Raw genomic sequence first — 22,473 nt, 5'->3', positions numbered from 1 at the left:
TTCATCCGCTTCAGAAATGGCATTCAGAAACATAGTGGTTCTCTAGGACGGAATTTTTGAACAAGCGGCCCCAGGTGATATTTTTGATAAAAGTTTATTTGACTCATACAAATTGAGACTTATTAAAGAAGTGTATCTGTGTCTCTTATATTCCTAAGCAATAGTATTCCCAGTGGCCAGTTTTTATTAATACCCATCCTGATCTTTCAGAGAGGAGACAATTTCTGCTTTTCTGGAAAGTGTCTGTCCATCCTGACGTTGGTCCTGGGATCAAAGCTGTGAGGGGTGAGGGGTGTCACCTGGCCCAGTGCTCACACAGGTCTGAAGTGGCCTTATCCACAGTAATTCTTGACATGGACATACTAAGAACACACTAATCAGTTAGAAGTCCACTGATGCTGAAAGGGAGATTTCTAGGATTTTGAGATGTGGTGTGTAGACTCCCCATCTCCTATGAACAGTTCCCTAACCCTAGAATGGAGCCCCTTCTGCTTCTCAGGCTGTCCCGCCCTCTCACATGACCCCGCTTTCCACCTGTGCAGCTTTGGTGACTCTGCATGTGGCTGGTGCCCTCTCTCAGTGAACACTACTGCAGGCCTCCATTTAGATGCCTCTTCCTCCAGAAACCCTTCCCCTACCCGCTCCCCACCTCAGTCCCCTTGCATGTACCTTGTTGTGTTGCCAGAGTGGGGTAAATGGCATCTGTATACACGCTCAGCTGAACGGTAGGCAGGGGTCATGCCTTACTCACCTGCCATCCGCAGAGCCCAGCAGAGCCTGGCACACAGTACGCACCTAAAACATGTGTGCAGAGTAGGACCAAAGGATCAAGACATGAGAGGTAAGGGTTTTTATTTGTTTTGGAAGGACATGAAAACAAACAACTGACATTCAGGCTGCTGGAGTGGCACTCGCTCAGACCTGGGAAAACTCTGGCTTGTGTTCAGGCAACGACACCATGTGCAATGGGCCTCGCTCACATGTACTGCACACCTTGCTCTGCCAGACTTACAAGGGAGGGCTGCACGTATAGGCAGAAGAAGTCCCGAAAGGAGAAACAAAGAGAGTAAACACAGAGATTAGTAAGAGGGTGGCTACCAGACGCACAGCGTGTTAGCCTTCAGATGCTAGCCTAGGAAAGCATGAGCATTATCCTTAATACCTTAATATTTTAAAGTAGAATCTTAGATTAGACTAAAGAGAACCCACAAAACATCTAAAGCACTAGATAGTAGGATACAATATTTTTCACCCAACGTCCTACTGTGTTGAAAGAATGCCATTAGGAAAAGAAAGAATCAAATACCTCTAACAACATTTTAAAACCATTTGGTCAACAGATAAAAAGAAGCACAGAGATGATTTTTCTTTTTAAAAAAAGAGAAGATAGTCTTAGATTGGTTCAGAGATTTCTTCTCTTAGCAAATAACCCAGGTTTATCCCCAATCCTGCACAAAGAACTGTTTATGCTGCATTCTTTCCCTGTACATTCGCCCCAAATAGCATAACCTGAATACAGTGTGACTCAGTCATTTACGGGCAGGAGAATTCTCCCAGCATCAATTCTGTCTCTCCAAAACCGTAAGACACCTAGACGGCAGATGAATACCTTCCTAAATAGACAAAATAAGTCCTTATGCCTAGTATTCCTTAAAAAAAAAATTTAAGTTCTTTTAGAAAATATAATAATCTACAGTTTTTCCCTCAGTGAGAAAAATCAGAATGCGACCTTCCAAACTATGACTTTCGGGAGCTCGGACAGCTCACGATGAAGGCTCGTCTTGACAGCACAGCCCTCCAGCACGCAGCTTCCGGCCAGCTGCTAATCAGTGTCCAACAGAAGGATTATTACTTTTTTAAATCCACTTCACTATGTGAAGCTGGCACAATTGAAAAGCTCTGATATTTGTTTAGTTTTCCAGGTTTTAGTGAGAGAATACTTTTTTAAGAGGGAAAAAGAACAATAAAATTCTTAACAATACATTTCTTCATACTAACCAGACAATTCTTAAGAAGGAGAGGTACAAAATTACTTCAAACTGTGAATCTCACCTGATATCAGGTCCGTGGTTTGGTTTTGCACCATCTCAGGTATATCATTAAAGGATTTATAGCCCTAAAAAACAGTTCAAAATAAATTGATATACATAGTAAGTACAAGGGCAGTTAACTAGTACTCACTTTTCAGCTTACTATGCAGTAGAAAAACAAAAATGCAACGTTCATCTTAAGGCTGAAATTATTATATGGTCATTAAAAATGTAAAAACTAAATTCTCCTTTAGAGAGGACTTTCTTTAAATTATATCCATCAAAGATCACATTAAAAGTTTTTAATTTTTAACTTTTAACTCATGTTAAAAATTTGAATGTATCTATATCAGTGTTTCTCAATTAGGGGCAATTTTGCCCCCCAGGGGACATTTGGCAGTGTCTGGAGACATCTGTGTTATCACAATTGTGGGAGAGCTACTGGCATTATGTGGAAAGGAGCCAGAAATGCTCATAAATATCCTACAATGCACAGGACAGCCCCCACAACAAAGAATTATCCAGCCCAAAGTGTCAGTAGTGCTGAGATTAAGAAACTCGGATCTGTATAAGGTACGATGTGCTGATACAAAGTGAATTTCTAAGAAAAGAATCATTTTCCAATGCAATTCCAAAATTAAATTGGAGATTGAGTCTCACAGAAAACAATAACGTCTTAAAACACAAGCTTATAGAGACTACAAATTGCAGGGAGGCTAAAATGAAAACAGAAACAGCCAGGGTGACCTGTATCACTTAGGGCTAAATCCATGACAGGCAGACATCATCGTTTCTGAGTAACTCTATGAAACATCCCGCCTCTCCTCTGGCAGGGGTTTAATTTCGTGTTTCTTAACCATCTGCTGGTGTACTTAGCCATCTGCTAGGGAACACCACAGCAATTACAACCTGTTATGAAGTGAATGTCTGTGTCTGGGAGTATGTTGAAATCCTAACCCCCAAAGTGATGGTTATTTGAGGGGGGGCAGCGCTTTGGGAGGTGATTTAGTCATGAGAGTGGAGCCCTCATGAATGGGATTATTGCCTTATAAAAGGAGCCCCGAGGGTTCTCTCCACCATGTGAGGACACAATGAGAAAATGGCTGTCCGGGAGGGGTCTCTCACCAGAACCAGACCCTGCTGGCACCTGATCTCGGACTACGGGCCGTCAGAACTGTGGGAAATAAATTTCTGTTGCTTGTAAGCCACGTAGTCTACAGTATTCTTTTACAGCAGTCCAATCTAAGTCACAAACTTTATAAGACTGATGGTGCCAGCAAGTTTCGACTTTAGCCTAGCAACATGGAAGCCATAAAAGAACACCATGACTTCGGTTTCCTCAAAGGTGACTCAGCTACCCAGCACACCAGTGCTTGTGTTGCTTTTCTGTACATCTGACCCCTCTACATTTATCTGTGTTTGGACCTGTTGAGGTCACCCGTTTTAAGAGGTTTTATGCCTGGAAGCGGACTAACAGATCTTCTGGTTCAATTCCTTCATTTAACAAACGAGGTGATACCAGAGTGGGAAGACCAAGAGTTTCCAATGACTTGTTTAAGGAGACAATTTGTCAGTATATGTAAATGAGTGTTCAACAGATATTTGATGAATTCTTTATACCCACGCTAAAGACATAAAGTCAAGAATAAAACTATTCTCCCCCTTTCCTACAGGCCCACGGCACTCTTAGTGAATCATAATCTACATAGAAATACTTATTGTGCACTCAATGTATTAGCTGAATAAAGAGCAACAATTGGCAGGCTATTGGGGAAATCATCTGTATTCCAGATCAATAGGTCCTTCCCTTTTTAGGGTTTACAGTCCAATGAGACAATCGAGACTTTAAAGCAATAATTACAGTTAATGAGATACTTAACGCAGAATCTAAGAATGTAAGACTGTATTAAAAAGGACTTTGACCTGGTCTAGATGCCCAGGAAAGGCCTCATTAAGAAAGTGATACATAAAGCTCAAAGCAGCTAATACCTCGTAGCCTAAGTTGCTGGACAAAGGAGGGGGAAAGAGATGAGAGGGCTAGGCACAGTGCACAGCATATGCAAATGCGCAGAAGTGGAAAGAGACGAAACCAACATGGTTGACTCATAGGTGCAGTGGAAGAGAATCTGGTACAGAACCATTATGGGGTCCAGCACCACACCCATCAAATTCTGAGCACAGGAAGGTGAGATCATGCTTTTCTCTTTACCTCTTATGGTCCTAGTTTGGTGCTTTGCACATAATAGATGCTTAATAAAAACGTCTTGAATTGAAATGACTAAATTATCTGGAAGATAACAGTTATCACCCATCTTGGCAACTCCTCTCCAGCATTTCACTGCTTTTTTTGCTGTTACCTATTTTCTCATGTACTAGTCTATTCTTTAAAATGATATAAAATAAGCCACTGTATTTTTTCCAAAAAACATACCTTTTGGACCTGGCTGGACAAATTTGTTCGAAGAATATTGTTAACTCTATCAATGTGCTCATCCAAAGATGGAAGCTGAAAATTTATAAAACAAAATATAAGCCAAGGTGGTTACTCCCAAAATTATGTCATAAAAAAGAATCATCTGACATCGAGGTCCCAAAGTCTCTATATTATAAGGTATGATCTAAATTTCTCTTGAACAATAGAGTATCATTTGGGGAAAGCACATTCAGCTCAAAATGGCCTCTACAAGCACCAATTTTTAGATGTTTGGAAATTTCATGCTACAGTAAGCTAAAAATGAAGGAAAGAAATTGAACACAGATTGAATATGTGTGAATTCAAAATTTCAGGTACTGAATATTGTCAAATAAAATCGTAAACAGCCTTTTTAAAAACACTTTTAAAAGTAATAGTCTGTGGTTATATTGGTGAGTGTCTGGAATAAATTTTTCATTTACTGTATCATAGGTGGAGTCAAAATGTCCTCTCTATCTCTTACCAATACTAGGACAAATATCATAGGTCTCCTGACATGATGGACTGTGAAAGACACGGTATCATCTTTGCGATATTTCTGACAAATATGCACAACACAAATCTAATCATGAGGGAACATAAGACAAACCTAAATCGAAGGTCATTCTATAAAATAAATGGTCTATCGTCTTCAAAAATCTCAATGTCACAAAAGAAAAAGACTGAGAAACTGTTCCAGATTAAAGGAACAAAGAGACATGACAAATACAGACCATGTCTGCTCTTGGACTGGACCTCAGATGGGAAAATGAAACAACAGTCATAGAGGGCATCTTTAGAAAAATCGGCAAAATTTGAATATAAACTGTGGATTAGATGGTAGTTTTGGGTCAATGTTATATGACCTAATTTTGATAACTGCATAAAGATTATGTAAAGTTAGGAAATGCACTGAAATATTTAGGGGTAAAAGGGCATAACATCTGCAACTTACCTACAAATGATTGAGAAAAGAACAAAATGTATAGCATTTTATGCACACATATGATAATAGTAATAGATGATAGATACATAAATAAACAGACAAAATGATATGATTAAGCAAATGGAGCAAAATGTTGACAACTGGTGAATTTGGAGTAAAGGGTGTAGACAGGGGTTCCTTGTACCAATCTTGTAAATTTTCTGCATGTTTAAAAGGACATCGAGGGGGCCGGCCCAGTGGCACAGCGGTTAAATGTGCACATATGCCATGCTGTGGCAGGCATCCCACACATAACGTAGAGGAAGATGGGCATGGATGTTAGCTCAGGGCCAGTCTTCCTCAAAACAAAAACAACAATAAAAAGACATCAAAATGAAAAGTTACCCCTAAAAGGACTTGATCTCAAACAATTTAAATGCAAGTATAGATCCCAGGCTCTAAAAAACTGTTCAGTGACAATAAAAGTGATTGCAGTAGATATGCAGACACAGACATTGAATGTGAAATATTTAAATAAAGTTGATTCATGAAATTTGAAAGTGGGAAAAATATACCTATGTTAAAATATTGTTTTACGTAAAATTTGGTGTGTATATATATCCCTATCTTGATAAATTAAAAATCATGAGTAGACATGATTATTTTATCTACATCCTTGAACTTTACATATTCACTTTGCTCCAGATTCTTTTTTTCTAATCTTCTCTTTGGGAAAATGGAGAATTACCTTATATTTAGGCATAGGTGGTTAATATACTAGGCATATGATTTTAAAATACATTCTAATTTTTAAAGGGAATGCTTCCTTTTTTTTTTTTTTTTTGGTGAGGAAGATTTGCCATGAGCTAACATCCATTGCTAATCTTCCTCTTTTTTATTTCACTTGAGGAAGATTAGCCCTGAGCTACCTTCTGTGCCAATCTTTCCTCTACTTTGTATGTGGGACGCCTCCGCAGCATGGCTGATGCGTGGAGTAGGTCCACACATGGGATCTGAAACCACAAACCCAGACCACCTAAGCGGAGTGCACAGAACTTTAACAACCAGACCACAGGGCCGTCCCCACTTTTTTGTTTTTAAAGCTGAATTCGTTCCAAAATGTTTCATCAAATCAATCACAGAGAACTCTCAAGCAGGGGTTTCCTGTTGTCCCTTCTCTCCTGCTGGGGCCATTCCAACGTGGCCATCAGATGACCAGGAAGGCAGACAAAGACCCAGGCCACTGTGCACCTGACAGGGGTACCCATGCTTAGCCCTGCCCAGCTGTCCCAAAGACCCTGCCCCGAAACAAGGTGACCCCCCTCACCTGCCCCAAGTTGTTGTTGTAATCCAGCTGGCTTAGAGACGTTCTGATGTCGTTGCAAGTGGCAGCTGCCGGAGGTACAGTGCACACGGGGTCATTGAGTGATTGCTCGAGGTCCCCTTTAACTTTACTCAGGCTGGTGTTAAGTTGTGCGGTTGACTTTTTCAGCTGGTCTAAGGTACTGTTCACATTCAAAAGGGCTTCTTTGGTCTCTTTGATTGCTGTAAGAACACAGTTAGGGTGAGAATAGACGCCCCCACTAGGTCGGCAATGGCAGCTTTCTTCTTATCTACAATAGGGCCCTAAAGAAACTTGAGAGGAACTTGTAGATGACATTGGAAGGCAACCAGAGCAGCCTGCTGGGAGGGACATCAGAGTGGGGAATGCAGGGACAGTGCTGGCCCCCTCTGCCAGCTACTCCAACCAGCTCAGCTTTCCTGCTTGGGGGCTCTTGCAAACAAGAAGCAGGGTGAGCACCAACCCAGGACCATGATGGGGACACCTGGGCAGTGTTAACTGACCAGCATTGGAGCAGCAGCCCAGGAAAAGGTGCCACGGTCCCAGCATTGCCCAGCCTTGAAGAGGCCAGACCAGACAATCCCAAGCAGTTTGCATCCACAGAAAACCGATCACCCCCACACATATTTAGCTATGGATATTCAGAGAGCTGGAATTAAACACAGAGCGATGGTCAGGAGCACGCTTTTGGATTCAGCGGGTTGAGATCTCAGCTTCGACACTCGCTGTGCAACCAGAAGTCAATTCCTGAACATTCTTCGGCAACTTCTTCATCTGAAAATGGTGAAGCCATCACCATGTTCATCATGAAATGTGGGGATTAGAACAATCAGATTGAAACTCCTCAATGGCAGTGAGTCTGTCTGTTTTATTTTGGGAGCCCCACAGCCTAGGACATCCTTATACTAGGAAATCCCTAACAATTGTTTGCTATCCTGATTTCTTTGGGGTGTAGAGCTCCGTGTTCATGACTAGGGAGGTAGCAGATTACAATCCGTTTCCCACAGTGACTTAAAGCCACAGCAGTAAGAGATGTGGAATTTAAATTAGGGGGTGCTGCTTTCCTTCTAAGCAAGTCAGTCTTGCAGGCTCACAAAACAGAGGGCGGAGCATCAAGCCACAACTGGGAAAAGTGTGAATTCCCTTAAAAACTGGTTTCCCCAACTTTCCCTGGCAACCACATAAAACTTGAGTGCTAAAACTACACACACACACACACACACACACGCACTTTTATGCTTCCATGTGGTGGAATCTCACCATAAGAAGTCGCAGGTCTCAGCCCAGTTCCTCTCCTACCTTGTTACAGCACCTTTCGTAAACTATTCCAGCTCTCGGGACCTCAGTCTCCTCATCTGTCTCATCTGCAAATTACGAAGCTGGCTGGGTCATCTCCTCGTTCCCAGCAGAGTCTGTGATGCTAGGCTGTGTCCTAGCAGGTTTGCTCCCAGGAGATGGCACCACCCATCTTAAGCAGATCTGATCTGGCAACAGCTATGCCTGTCATCCAAGACAATGCTACAACCTAGCTTTGATGATTTGCTCTGAGCCCTGGGGAAGCTCCCAGGATCAGACGACGTGACCCATGGACCCAAATTCTATCACCTTATCTGGATAAAAAATCCAAAGTCTGCTTCAAACAATCTTTTCCCTTGAATTTTGGTCCAGTCATATCTTAACAGCATTTGAGACTATAATAATATTTAAGACTTTATTGAAGAGTCGCTTTGGGCCTCAGTTTCTCATCTCTTCCATCTACCTCCCAGGATTATCAGCAAAGCATGGACCAAGTTCCAAGCTCATGTTAAAGCCTCAATAAATATCTAACACGGCAAAACAAGAAACAAAGAACACAATTGCAACTAGAAACAAACAGCAGAATGCAGAACAACATGCCAAAATATACCCCACAACACACAGCTCGCAACACACATCCTCACACACAGAATGCAGAAGAGCATGCCAAAATATGCTTCACACCACACACCTCACATTTTAATGTTGTGTGGTTTATCTCTCATAGCCTTTTCCACTTTGAGCTCAAGACAAGTTATTTTAAGGGATGAAACAAACAACAACAACAAAGAATGACGGATGATAAAATAAATTGACGGTCCAGAAAATGTGTACATCTAGGCAATGTCTATAGACATTCTGGTTTATGGGTACTATTCTCTCATGTTCCAGGAAGGACCCAGAGACAATAAATACATATTTTTTTCCAAAGTCTTCAAAGCATTTTATATCTATAAAATATCTACTGGGTTATAATTCTGGGAGTCACTCCAGACCTACCAAGATCACGTATATATGTATCTGAAGTGAGCAGAAAGATATTTCAGATTCTCAATTTTAGTTACTTAACATTTCCCAACTCATAGCACACGGTTCCCTTGTAGGTCCTGACCTGCAGCTCAAATACGATTTGCACAAATCGATTTGCATGGTTCTGCTCTTTCCAAAGGCCACAAAACACAGAAGGCCGCAAAGAATTTTTAGCAAAAAGTTTGCCCAAGCAGCTTATTAAGCACATTTTAAGAAGCTCTGGCAACAGCAGAAGCTGAACTTAAACTTATTCGGGCTGACTTTGAAAAAAAAATAGAGCTTTAATACTAATACAGGAAGCACTGATGAGAAAAATAAAATCTGTTTTAAGTGCCTTTAATCCAAAGAGAATTATAATTCAAGCATTAAAAACTGGGCAAACCATGGGACAAACGGTAAGGTCCACACCAACCACATTGCACTGTTCATGTACTTTTTGCACAGCCTTTACCTTTACAGAATGTGGGAGCTGGAAGAGATGCTGAAAGACCAGTATTCCCAGTGCACGCACTCCCCAGGGATCTGCCTGCGGGGATGCCTGGCATCACCCCGTGGCCACACCAGCACTTGGACTCCAGATTGGTAACTCCTCCTCCAGAAGATGCTGCTTGCTGTAGATGGCGTGAAGCCCCTACCTCTCCACACTCCCAAAGGGACCCAAATGCCACCCAGTAAGGTCCAGGCAGCACAGGCTACAGTCAGACCGGAGTTTGAATTCCAACTCCACCACTTCCCAGCTACCTGATCTTGGATGAGTTACATGATCTCTGAGCCTCCTTGTCATGAGTTGGTAAAATGAAGGTGACCATACCCACCCCACAGAGTCGTCGTGAGTATTGACTAATATGATGCAGGAAAAGCAGCTGGTACATAGCATTAGCCCCAGGCAGGCCCTCAACACTCAAAAGCTCTCTAAACATTAGTTTATGGCTAACCACTTCTACAAATACTCGCAGTGAACTTTGTTGGCTGACATCTCAGAAACCATGTCACCCCTCTCCCACCTTGCAGCAGACCTGTGTTTGGGCAACATGAGTCCCACACTCAGCTTAAGGAGTGGGCCCTGACTGCCCCAGCCAGCCAATTTCCCCTGTATAGCACTGGTTCAGAGGTGGCCATGGGACCTCAGATGGTCCTATAGGAGGGAAATCTGGGTGAGGAGGAGGAGCAATGTGGCTGGAGTTAGTTCTCTTTCAACTCCAAGGCGAGTTCACATCAGAATGATGCAGACATTGTAGAGAACAGCTAAAAGGAAAAAAATCTCGCCACTAGATCAAGCCTCACCTGAAGCTAGTGACAGTTACATAAGCCAATAATCCACTAAGCTGAAAGCCAGAGATAGATATATTTTCTGTTTGTATCAGATAAATGACATATAATTACTCAAGAGATATTTATAAGAGAATAAGAGAGGTGACTGGACGTTAGCTCAGTGACAATCTTCCTCAAGCAAAAGATGTTAGCTCAGGGCCAATTTTCTTCACAAAAAAAGAGCAAGAAAGAGAGAGAGAAAGAGAGAGAGAGAGGAGACTGGAGAGATTTGATTGTAGAGGCCACAGAGCCAGCCCAAATCATTATTAACTGTTTGGTGAAGCACACTTGAAGCTATAAGGAGAGGATCTAGAGGGGAATCAGCAAGAGCGATGCCGGAGACAGTGGAAAGTGAAGGTGCGGCTTGTTCACATGGTTATCGGACACGAGAGATGAAGTCTCAAGGTGGAAGAATGAGGAGCCACCAGGCACCCAACCCTTTTCATAGTTCTGTTCCTGCCAGTTAAGTAATATTTCCTGCTAAGACACAGGACGGGCTGAGGGGGGGTGGCGGTGGGAGGAGGTGAACGACAGTGGAAGGAAACCTCGGGGAAATGTCCTGGCTTCATCCTCATTTCTGCAGGAGAAACACTCAAATAGCAAGTGACAAAATAATCACTAAAGACTATTCATTCAACGTCAATGGCAACCCAGGGCACCTCTATTTCCCGTGTGATCTGGTTACGTGGTTCAACCTGAACTGTCTGAGGTGAGGTCAAGGGTTCCTAAACTGGGGTCCGTGGGTAGAATTGGAAGGGAGCTGTAAGCTGGGATAGGAAAAACAAAACCCTCACGTCTCTATTTCCACTAGCCTCTACTTAACTTTGATTCTGTTATGAAAGTAGACAGTGGACCTCTGTCAGTGCCTGTAACTGTCACCAAAGAAATCAACATTTTCACTTAACATTCAGTTGTTGTCAATATCTGGCAATACTGTGTCTGCCCATCACAACTTTGAAATTGTGGTGGTTATCAGACCCTCCACCAGATGACATCAGTTAATGGGCGTAATAAAGCAGCATATGTTACCACATCGCAGATTCACTTTCTTAATATTTGGTATTTCAATCCAATTGGTCTCTTTTGTGATCTGATCTCTTTTATGTTATGCATTTAAAACCACGCTGAGAAAAGGCCCATGGAGTTCACAGTCCATAGCACTGAAAAGGTTAAGAACCCCGATTTAGATCTCTAGCAGGTATTAATCACGCAGACAATCTTCCTTAGGTAGGTCAGAGAATAGATTTCTGCTGTTTAACAAGGATGAGTATATCATTAGAGCAATCACAGTGAGAGGAAAAAAAATTCCCCCAAATAACTTCTTGACGTTAAAGCCCAAATTCCAAGACACTTGGTCAATGAGAAGCAATCTTTTATTTTTTTTTAATTTAAAATGGACTGAACTCAGCTTGTGAAGCCTGAATTTTCAGAAGACCAGGCAAGACAGACCTGCCAACTTTGGGGTGACATGTGCTCCTCTCAACGAGCCCCTTCCGGCCTCACAGCAGCCTGAAGCACACTTATTTGGTCAAAGGAATGAATGTGCCTGGGGCAGAGGAAAGCTCCTCAAAGTCAGTTCATCCCTGTCTCCATGTCCCCATGTCGGCAGGGGACACTGTCTGCTTAGACGAGACAGTAGGTTCTTTCTCTGTTTTTTCAATCTCTATCTCTGGTTTGCTCTAAAGTAAAGATATAAGAGTCATTCAGCAAGCACTGGAGGAAAAAGCGCTGGATTTAACCAGAGAATGTAGATTTCAAGCTCGGGGGGGCCAGATGGCTTTTATTTGTAATATGGGGGCTCATTATAGCCCCTCTGCCTGTCTCTCAGGGACATTGTGACCATTACATGGAATAAGGTACTGCCTTTAAAAGATGTTTTAAAAACCCCAAAATCCTATACAAATATCAGGCCCTACCTACCTACCCATGGAAGGATAGTGAACACACCATTAGCAGTGAAGGCCAAGTAGCTTTGCATGGACAGTAATGCTGAGGAGTGGTTTTCCAGCACCATCAGTTGGGGGAGTCATTTGGGAGGAAGCCTTACAGGAACAGGGATTCCTTGGGTACCAACCTGTGACAACTGCTCCCAGGTGAAAGGAAATGTCAACACTCGAGGAACAAGAGTGCCTTCGAAACTCTCCCTAGAGATAAAGGTCCAAGCAAACCTGGGCACACCTCTCTCTCTCAAATCCTTTTTGTTTTGTTTTGTTTGGGTACAGATGCAAAATGGAAGAGGCTTTAGGGAGTGCACCATTCCTGCAAGTGGAGGGCCCTACCTGCCTCCCAGGTCAGGGACATGCTGGCCTTAGCGTGAAAACGGGCTGCAACTGAGGAGGGCGGTTGTCACTGTTTCAAAGATCTTTCCAAGTGAGAAAGATTCACCCTTTGATCGGTAAGCAGGCCTGATGCTTTACCTATCAAGAGGCTGCCGAGGTCCGTTGTTGCCTCATTTCATGCCTTAAATGCCATTTAATTTTCAATAAAGGACAATAACACATGGTTCTTAGGCCGTCTCTCGGCCATAATCATGAAGAGTTCATTTTGTGTGGTAAATGTGGTGACCGGAGGAAAGAAATGTAGCACTCCGTTGTAAGAAAATATACTAATTAACAAGACGAAGAGGTTACACTCCTTGTACACTGAGTTCTTTGTTTAAAACAAAGTTTCTCATTAGTCTACTGTGTTATCATTTTTGTGCATTTATTCTTTCACTCATTATTTTTTGGCTCAATAGTGGGCTATCTTTCAGTTTTTAAAGATTATCATATTTTCCTGATTCAATGATTCCCTTTACCTTTCTTTTTTCACATTTTAACTTTAGTAAAGTGAGGATGCATGTTTAATAAATATTGCGTTTAATGTGCATTAATTCCTAAAAAAGATATTTAGTAAACCAATGGTCTTACAATGTATACTGCTTTAAAATCAAGGAGTATTATGAATCTGATAAGCAGTCACAAATAACATAGCATATATCAACTAGGGCAATGAGAAGCTTTTATTTGTCCTTCTCCATGTGTTGGAGCCTGCATAGCAAATTAATGGTTTAGGAAAATAATCGGCGCTGTTGATTGTTGACTGTATTAGTTATCTATTACTGCTGAACAAATTATCCCAAAAGTTAGCAGCTTAAAACTGCAAACATTTATTATCCCACATAGTATCTTATGGTCAGAAACCTGGGATTGGCTTAGCTGGGTGGTTCTGTCTCAAGATCTCTCGTGAAGTTACACTCAAGCTGTGACGTGGGGCTGCATTCATCTGAAGCTTGACTGGGGCTGGAGGATTGGCTTCCTAACTCAATGCATGGTTGACAAGTGGCCTCAGGTCCTCACCACGTGGGCCTCCCTATAGGGCTGCTCATGACACGGGAGCTGGCTTCCCAGAGTGAGTGATGAGTGAGAGAGAGACTGAGATGGAAGCTCAGAAGTGACACACCATCACCTTTGCCTGGTGTACTCAAGATGACTATGGTAGCTCCAGGCACGTGTGACACACACAGTGAGAACCAGGCTAATACACTAAGGACAATGGGAGAGACAATGAAGATCAGGAGGCGCCCAGACAACATTGTTGAACCTCTGAATCAACTAACCATGAACTGCCTTACCTCCAATATCCTGTCATGTGTGATACGTGTCCTACTGTTTAAGCCACTTAAAAGACCTTTGACATTGATATCACATCAATGTCACCTTCAAGAGACATCTAATTATATAAAGAATTGTCTCCAAAATTCCCAAAGCAAAGGAAAACAATTTTAATGTCATTTAGATAGATAGATAGATAGATAGATGGATGGATGGATCCACAGAACACAATGAGGGCAACTGAAAAAAAAAACATGAAGTTAAACAAATAACTACACATATCAAAAGTAAAAGGTCAGGAAGCTTGTAGACTCAAAGGGAGTTGCCTAGCAAACAAGGCAGTACCATGAAATAATATAATCCATTTTCCACTTTATAACCAGTGAAGATAGAGTATTCTAAATTTAGAGAATTAATGTCAAGGTTGCAGGCACTTAGAATATCCATTTATTTATTCATTTGAGAAATGATAATGTGCTCCAGGCCAGATCCCATGAGAGGTTTGGAGAACAAAGAGGTGAGCAAAATCAGCAGGCTTGTCCTTAGGGAGCTCATTGTCTACTAAAGAGAGGGAATGCTGTCAATGCTACAAACGAGCCGTACGTTTACGGTTACCAAGTAAGTAGCAGAAATGTGGAGGTTGTCACCCTCTCTCATGGGGACAGGAGGAGGCAGAATATGAGAAGCTTGCCGAGGAGAGAACACTAGCTGTGGCTTGGTAGGTAGGGCGGATGAGGCATGGAAGGTTTTGTGGCATCTCAGTCAGAGGAAGCACAGGGGTATGAGAGAGAATGAAACCTTAGGGACCTACAAAAGAGTGACCACTGAGACTCATGGCCCGGAATGGAAGGTAGGGGGCTAGCAGTTCAAGACAGGAAGTGACTGAAGCAATAGGCAGGGGCCAGGTATGGAAAGAAGGCAGGAAGGAAGGAGGGAAGGAAGGAGGGAAGGAGAGAAGGGAGGAAGGAGCTACATGTAAAAAACTAGGAAAGGAAGGCAGGAGGCACGAGTCTTTGCAGCCACATCCCTTCTTTGTGCCTCGGTCTCCTTGTATGGAAAGGAGATGGCTGGTGATGAGGAGAACAGGTATCGGAGACATCTAAGGCATCGACAGCAGAGGCCACGCCCTCAGACGGTAGCTGGACCCTTGGCAGGGTCAAGGAGAAGGGCAAGGAAAGACTTTCAATTAGTTAAGACTCGTCTTAACAACTCCTGCCCTGTGCTACACGTCATCCTGTTTTACACATTCGTCTGAGTCCTTGAACTTGAAGGAGGGAGGAGGAAGGCCAAAAGGAATGGGCATAATTTTCCAGCTTCCACACAATTCACTCTCTTATGGCCTATTTTCTCAGGAATACTAGTTCATGAAACTCAAATCCAAATTGGCAAAGTGACAAATGTTTTGCATAGATGAAATTGTTCTCTCCATCAAACACTTAGCACGTTTCTCAACATCTGGAAGGGCCTGAAGGGGGTCTTTTTTCCACTGCAATTGAATATGCATTTTATTAACATCAGTATATCACTGCTCTCTTACGTCCTTGACTGTGGTGCCTTAAAATACAAATGAATAGGCCTACTTTCCAAAAGTTGTTCTTTCAGGGAGAAAAGGAATGAGTAATCAATAGACCCCAGAAGACCTAAAATTCTATAGCAGGAGTCGACGAGCTTTTTCTATAAAGGACCAGAGAGTTAATATTTCAGGCTTTGTGGGCCATTTGGTCCCTGTGGCAACTACCCAACTCCGCCATCAAGGTGTGAAAGCAGCCGGAGGTGAAACCTACCCAGAGGAGCAGGCTGCGTTCCAACAACTTTATTTACAAGAACAGGTGGCAGGCTCCTATCAAATTCTGCTACTATTATTTCAAATGACTTTTAGACCATTGGTACAACAGCTTTGGCAAAGCTTTAAAAAAAAAAAAACAAACCCCTTGTGACAAAGTGTGTCTTTGTCTGGCCTGTTCGGGAGACCAGAGACTATGGGCTCTCGCACTGGCCAATATCCAGGGAAAACAAGAGAAGGGAGAGCGAACCTGGAAGCCCAAGACTTCCGGGGGGAACATTCTTGGTCATTTCTGTCACTGCACTTACCTTCTGCCATGGCCTTGATGTCCTCAAGCACAGGGACCACTTTAGGCTTTAGCTGTTCATGAATTCCGCTTCCTAGCAATGATTTAATATCTAAATTCAAAGAAGCACAAGGACCTGTGAGGGTGGGCTCCTCTTATTTCTTCCCCTCTGACCATTCACTCTCCTCGCAAGGCCAGATTTCCTTGCCCGGAAAATCATCTTTAGTCTCTCCCGCCGTGAAATCCCATTTTTCATTCTAGACCCTTGTTGACTCTTATGTGGAGATTTCTTCACTCTCTTCAAAGTCTCCTCAGCAGCCGTGCCCCAGGGAGAAATTGCTCACCACAGACTCAGTATTTCCTTGTACTAGGAACACCGTGTTCACTGCCTTGAGCCATGATCGCCGTGGCCCTCATCTCGGTAACTAGACCAGGGCTTCTCAACTGGGGCACTAGCGACATCTTGGGACAGAAAATTCTTTGTTGAACGGGCTGTCCTGCGCATTGTAGGATTTTCAGCTGCATCCCTGGCCTTGACCAACAGATGCCAGTAGCTAGCATTGCTCCCCTATCCTCACTCCCTTGGGACAACAAAAACTGTCTCCAGATGTTGCCAAATGTCGCCTTGAGGGCAAAACAGCCCCTGGTTGGGAACCACTATGTGTGAAGCTGTGTTGAGTTCCCTGTGGGCCTGCAGGGACCAGCACTGCCCACCCCTCTATTTCTGAAGCCCACTGGATTCGCGGGGGGACCCATTTCTGTCTTTAACAGCGGACCTGACAGAGACCCATTTCCTCTCCTATGTGGGGAACGAAGAAGAAGCCATTGTGACAGCAAGAGAGCAAAAGCATTCTTACAACGAATGCCGGGTTTTCATCACTGAGTAACAAACCACAAATGTCAGTAACTCTAGGGAATTACTTTTCTGTTTTCCCCCTACTTTCATGCAGAAACTTGTAGAAACAGCATGCTTCATTTCTCAGTCTGTGTTTTACGGGAGAGGGCCACTGCATCTTCTAGCCAAAACAAACAGACAGAAAACGTCGAGGCAACTTTAAATTTTACTCACTGTCCAGATCTGAGAATGCCCTTTCCTTGGTGGTGGTATACTGGCCCAGTATATAGTCGATTTGCTAAAAATAAATAAATAAATAGAAAATAAATTACACAAAACCTCCTCTTCTAAGGTCCAAAGCCACAATAAAGAGATTTAACATACAAAAATTATCCTGAATCAGAACTTTTTAGAAGAAGGCAGGATCTTAGAGATATTTATATTTTCTAACACCCAGACTTCTTAATAACACTCCAAAGCATACTGGCTTAAGGAACATGATTTCTCATGACTCTGTGGATTGGCTATGTGCATCTTCTCTTTGGGCCAACTTGGCTGGGGGCAAATGGATCCCTCTCTCTATGTGGCCTCTCCTCTTCCAAGAGGCCAGCCTGGGTGGTCCAGCATGGTGGTCCCAGCAGCAAGAGAACAAGAGCGGATGCTGCAAGGCCTCTGGCAGCCTCAGCTCAGAACTAGCAGCAGGTCAAGTCCGCTGTATTCTTTTGGGCAAAGCAAGTCACAGGGACAGCCCAGATTTGAACGGTTGGGAACAGATTCCCCTCTTGAAGGGAGGAACTACAAAGAATTTGAGGCCATTTGTAATTGACCGCACTAGGACCATTTCATTAAGCGGCTGTTCCTGAACCGGCCTCCAGAGGGGCCGCGTCCCCCTCCCCCTGCTGTGTCTCAGTGGAACCGCTTCCCCTCACCCTCGGCAACACTGGCGCTATCACTTTCAACAACTGTTGCCTATCTTCTCCGTGAAAATGTGCATCGCTATCTAATTTTTTCATTTCTCTAATTACCAGAGTAAGGTTAAATTTCTTATTATGTTTGAGGCCAGTTATACCTTCCTCTATAAATTGATTATTCATATTCTCTGCCTAGTTTTTATAGATTTGTTAAGAACTCTTCACATCTTTTGAACTACATGAGTTTCCCCAAAAGTCATAACAATTTACAACTTTAAGAAAGCAACCCCACAGTTCACCAGCCGTGGCTGCTAAGTATTTAATTTTGCCAACATTTTAGGAAAAAGGTTTCACTTTGCAGTCTTTGGAATGACAGGTAAAAAATATTATGAATTTTTTTCGTAGATTGAGAAAATGATACATTTCCCTTTCTGTACAGGCTATAAAACTACGGATAAAATTAGCTTCTCTAATCTCGATATTAAAAAATGCCTACATTCTTTGCTTTTTTAGATCCAACCACATTTTAAAAAACTAGTACAAGGTTTAATGTGTTAGTATTTTTTAGAATATAATAAACTGGGATGAACACATCCCTGTATGAGGAGGCCCATGGATTCTGGAGGGCTCTTATTAGTGAATCCAAAAGAAAGGCATCCTTCTCCCCCTGGTGGTACCCATGAGCTCAGCAACATATGTTTCTGCTGGTTTCTCCTGAGACATTTTTAAAAACAATGTTTTGAATAGGCAAGACATCAACATGCTTCTGGGGTACAGAAAAAACGTGCCCTCAGGCCACGCAGGTCCCCCTCCCCAAAGACAACTTCTGTGTGTACGTGTGTGTGTGCACGCATGTGTGTGTACCCTTCCCAAGGGATTTCACACATTTATATGGATATTAGCAAATAGATGTTTAGAAAGCGGAAAAGTTTCATTACAAAGGCAATTTCGTGTAAACGATGGGGAGTTAATTAGACTGCCAAAAAGAAAGGATAACGACACCCAAAGATTTTTCTTTTTAAAAAAATCATGAGACCCTTAAAATGGTTAAGCACTTTCCTAACATGTACTATAATTTTGCTATACCTTTAAATAAAATAAAATAAAAACAGCAGTTCTGAAATTATGCTTTTGTACTCTTTTGGAAATCACTTGCTGGGCCTTTATTTCTTCATCTACAAAACTGAAAAACAACACCTGTCTACATTGATTCACTGGGTTTCTAGAAAGTCCAAAGGAGATGCCGAATCTATGCAGGAACTCCAAAAGGCCCCAAACACAAAGCATCACGGCATGTACAGATTGTGGTTTTTACCGCTGGAGTCCCATGCAGGAGGGTTCTCAAGTCTTTGAAGTTGCTGTCTGTCAGGTTCCGAGTCCTTTCCATCCGGGTCTTTAGGTGGTGATTTGCCACAAAACCATAGACGATACCAATGCTGCAGGAAAAGGAAAGAAGAAAGAGCATTTACTGTGTGATCCGTGCTCACCTGGCCAGGTGCAGAGCAGCACGGCACGTGGGAGGGGGCGGGTCTTCTGCGCAGAACCCCAAAGAACAGGACCTTGCTCCCCGACTCTGGCCTCTCCCACTGCTGTAGCCTTCCCGCCAAGATCCCATAATCCACCCACCACCAAAACATGGGCCACGAAACAGGAGTCAGTCCTCTCAGAGAAGACGCCTATCAATTTAAGATCCATTCTTCTGTTAAACAGGAATCTTATAAATGGAACAATGCTCGTGATGAATCGTGGGGGAGATAGAAGTTATCAAGGTCATAAAGCAGTGTATGTAATACAGTCCCATTTCTGTACAGATGCGGATGTAGGTACACACCCTCCCACACGGTGCACACACAAACACAGCCCGCATGCATTCCCCACAGAGAAGACTATCAGGAAATACACCAAAGTGAACAGAGTGGTTTGGGCTTTCTATCCTTTTTGGTTTCTCTGTCTTTGTTAGTTTTGCATTGTCAAGGTTGAAAAGAAACATGAGTTACTTCAGCATTAAAATGCTATATGAGAAGCCACAAACAATAGCACACATGCTGTATCATATCATCTTATATAAAGTTCAAATATCAAGCAAAATGATGGTGCTAAAAGTCAGTGGTTATATTTGCGGAGGGGTGGCTAATGATGTAATTGGTGTGTTCGCTTCATGGAAACTCATGCATCTGTACTTATGGTATGGACACTTTTCTCCATGTAAAATATACTTCAGCAGAGCTTCAAAAACACTGCAGAAAGACTCTACATGAAAATAAAAAACATATTTTTCAAGACACCTAAAATGTCTACATTCAATCATTTTAAGGGTTCTTAACGTTGACTAGTTACTAACAATCCCCCACTTAAATTAGTTGATCTATTGGTTTGCTTTTGCGTCAGTCTTTGAAGATTACAATGTTACATTTAAAATTGCTAATTGCCAAGGCTCTGTTAGATTTGGCCACTAGATGGCAGCAAAGAATTACATAAACTCATAACACAACCACCATTTTACCTGTAGAAGTTAACAAAATTGATAGTTTGCAATAAATTGTTAGTTTGCAACCATCCAGTGGATGGTGTGTATATATTTCTAGAACAAAGTTTTGCAAATAACAGGCAAAATTTGGGGAAAAAATTCTGATGCAGAATATCAATACTTTGATTCTTCACCAAAAGCAATGTCTTAAGCTTTAGGCATTCATATATTTACAGGTAGAGCAGCCGAGTGTCTATTTGTGCATCGAAGGTCCCATGTTCCCAGAAAACCTCTTAGTTTTGCATAAAATGGGACATTCACCCTGTTTACATTCATGATTCATTCCAAGGAGCATTGGTTCATTGCTGGTCCCACCTGAAACCTATTGTCCCACAGCAGTACTACACAGGTGCATTAGGTTTTCCAAACTAATCCATGAAAAAGTCTATCGCATGATGTTGAGCAATATTTCCTATGGTTGACAAGTTGCAGTGGGATGTGGACCGGAGAAGGAACATAAGACTCAGGTTCTAGTCCCAGTACTGCCACTAAATCACTGTGTGAGCTTGAGAAAGTCACTTTTCTTCTGTGAGCTTCAGTGAATCACAAAACTAAAAATTAGTTTCTCAGGCTGCAAAGGAGAAGGGTACTGAATGGTCACACGTTCTCTAAGACTTTTTTGTAAGTTTGGGGGCATGCTGATAGCAATTTTAAAAAAATGAGTATTAACAATATTCTGTGCCATTTGGAATGACCACTTTATAATCCATTTTTGTCAGCATTGGTATTTATGAGGCAGACATTATGTCACAGCACTAACAGTTATTAAATGATGCACTCATGCCAAATAAGACCAAACGACCCAAAATAATGACTTCGGAGTAGTGTGAACAGAAGAAAAAAAAAAAGTTGAGTCATGGCAAAGCCCCTGGAGGTTTACTTACTGTGCCGAATTCCAACCATTCTATGCCATGATCACCACCTGAATACACCTGCCCGCCACAGGATTTCACACTGAGGCCCTTGTCGTCTCTCCCCAGCATGTCTAAATTATTTGTCATTCATAAGCTCCAGACCCATTTTGTCATTTAAGAAGTCAAAGTGACCTTGGGAAACAAACAGCAAGCTCAAGTCCACTTGGCTTTCACTGACCCCCCCTGGATGGGAGAAGAAACTCCTTGCATGAAATCCCAGAAAGATCTCCCTGAAATTCTGAGGGAGAATTTGTCACTGGTACTCCATTTTGTCTTTATTTCTACTTATGTTTAACTTGTGTAAAAAGAGGTGGAAACTGCTTTTTTGTCATCTTTGCAGAATGCAGGGTCTCTCGTCCACAGTGGGTGCTCAGTGAAGGTGGGTTGGAGGCCTGGGCTTGTTTGATTGGGTCCATTTAGAAGATTAGTCACATGGTTCGAGTGTCTAAGTCAGAAACCGCATTGTTCCTTTATTGAATAAACGCCTTCACTCACAAAGATCATCCATCAGAAAGACGAATTGCAACACAATGTTGTAATACACTGAACTTCAATGCAATGCATTTAAAAAGCCCCACATTTCTACTAATAAATTATGGATCCAATTAAAATGAAAGCATTGATCATTTTTTTAAAAAACTGCACTCAACAGAATTCTGGAATAGAATTCAGCAACCGTCAAAGTTGATTTTCAGACTCAAAATACATTGCAAATTTTATATTTAAATTAAGGATGGCAAATTCAAATACCTACATGGGCAGGCAGGAAGCATGAAGGGCAAAGTGTGTGGCATGGAGCTACGGGATCGGGGAGCAAAGATGGGAGTGGGGGCAGCTGCTCTGTGGTACCAGCAAGTGCCACCATGATGGTAGACCTGGAAATCTGGATTCTTATGTAAAATCTCCCATTTTTAAATATTAGCAACTAATCAAAGGGAAAAAAACTTTAAATATTATGCAAACCAATTAATGGTCTCCATTTTCAATCTCTAATTTACACACAAATAGAGAATAAAGAAATTATGCTTTTGTTGCTATTGATTTAGACATTCCTTATTATTCAAAGCATTTTTTAAGCAAAAAAATCACATGAATTAATGTTTTTGCTTTTTTTAACAACTACCAGTCACCTGTTAACTATTAGGATTTGAGAATACTGAGGGAAATTCACTCGTCACAAAAAAGGAATAAAATTTCAATGACTATCAGGTCTCTGGCATTTGACATAAAAGCCTTTAA

The 22,473-nt window shown here is 42.2% G+C and overlaps 1 protein-coding gene across 37 annotated transcripts in view; it reads right to left on the bottom strand.

Annotated features, from left to right (window-relative positions):
* Window positions 1-22,473, bottom strand: part of PROM1 (prominin 1) — a 129,579-nt gene that overhangs the window by 25,872 nt on the left and 81,234 nt on the right. For all 37 annotated transcript variants that reach the window (XM_070262614.1, XM_070262626.1, XM_023638318.2 and 34 more), the window contains 6 exons: window positions 19,109-19,229; window positions 17,117-17,180; window positions 16,070-16,159; window positions 6,735-6,952; window positions 4,462-4,536; window positions 2,053-2,116 (listed from right to left, as the gene is read on the bottom strand). In XM_070262614.1, the coding sequence (XP_070118715.1) occupies window positions 2,053-2,116; window positions 4,462-4,536; window positions 6,735-6,952; window positions 16,070-16,159; window positions 17,117-17,180; window positions 19,109-19,229 (632 nt within the window). The remainder of the gene's footprint in view (window positions 1-2,052; window positions 2,117-4,461; window positions 4,537-6,734; window positions 6,953-16,069; window positions 16,160-17,116; window positions 17,181-19,108; window positions 19,230-22,473) is intronic.

This window comes from Equus caballus, chromosome 3, assembly GCF_041296265.1.
Source record: "Equus caballus isolate H_3958 breed thoroughbred chromosome 3, TB-T2T, whole genome shotgun sequence".
In the NCBI taxonomy this organism is placed as follows: domain Eukaryota; kingdom Metazoa; phylum Chordata; class Mammalia; order Perissodactyla; family Equidae; genus Equus; species Equus caballus.
The sequence above is the reverse complement of the archived record's forward strand: the minus strand, read 5'-3'. Positions and strand labels throughout refer to the sequence as shown.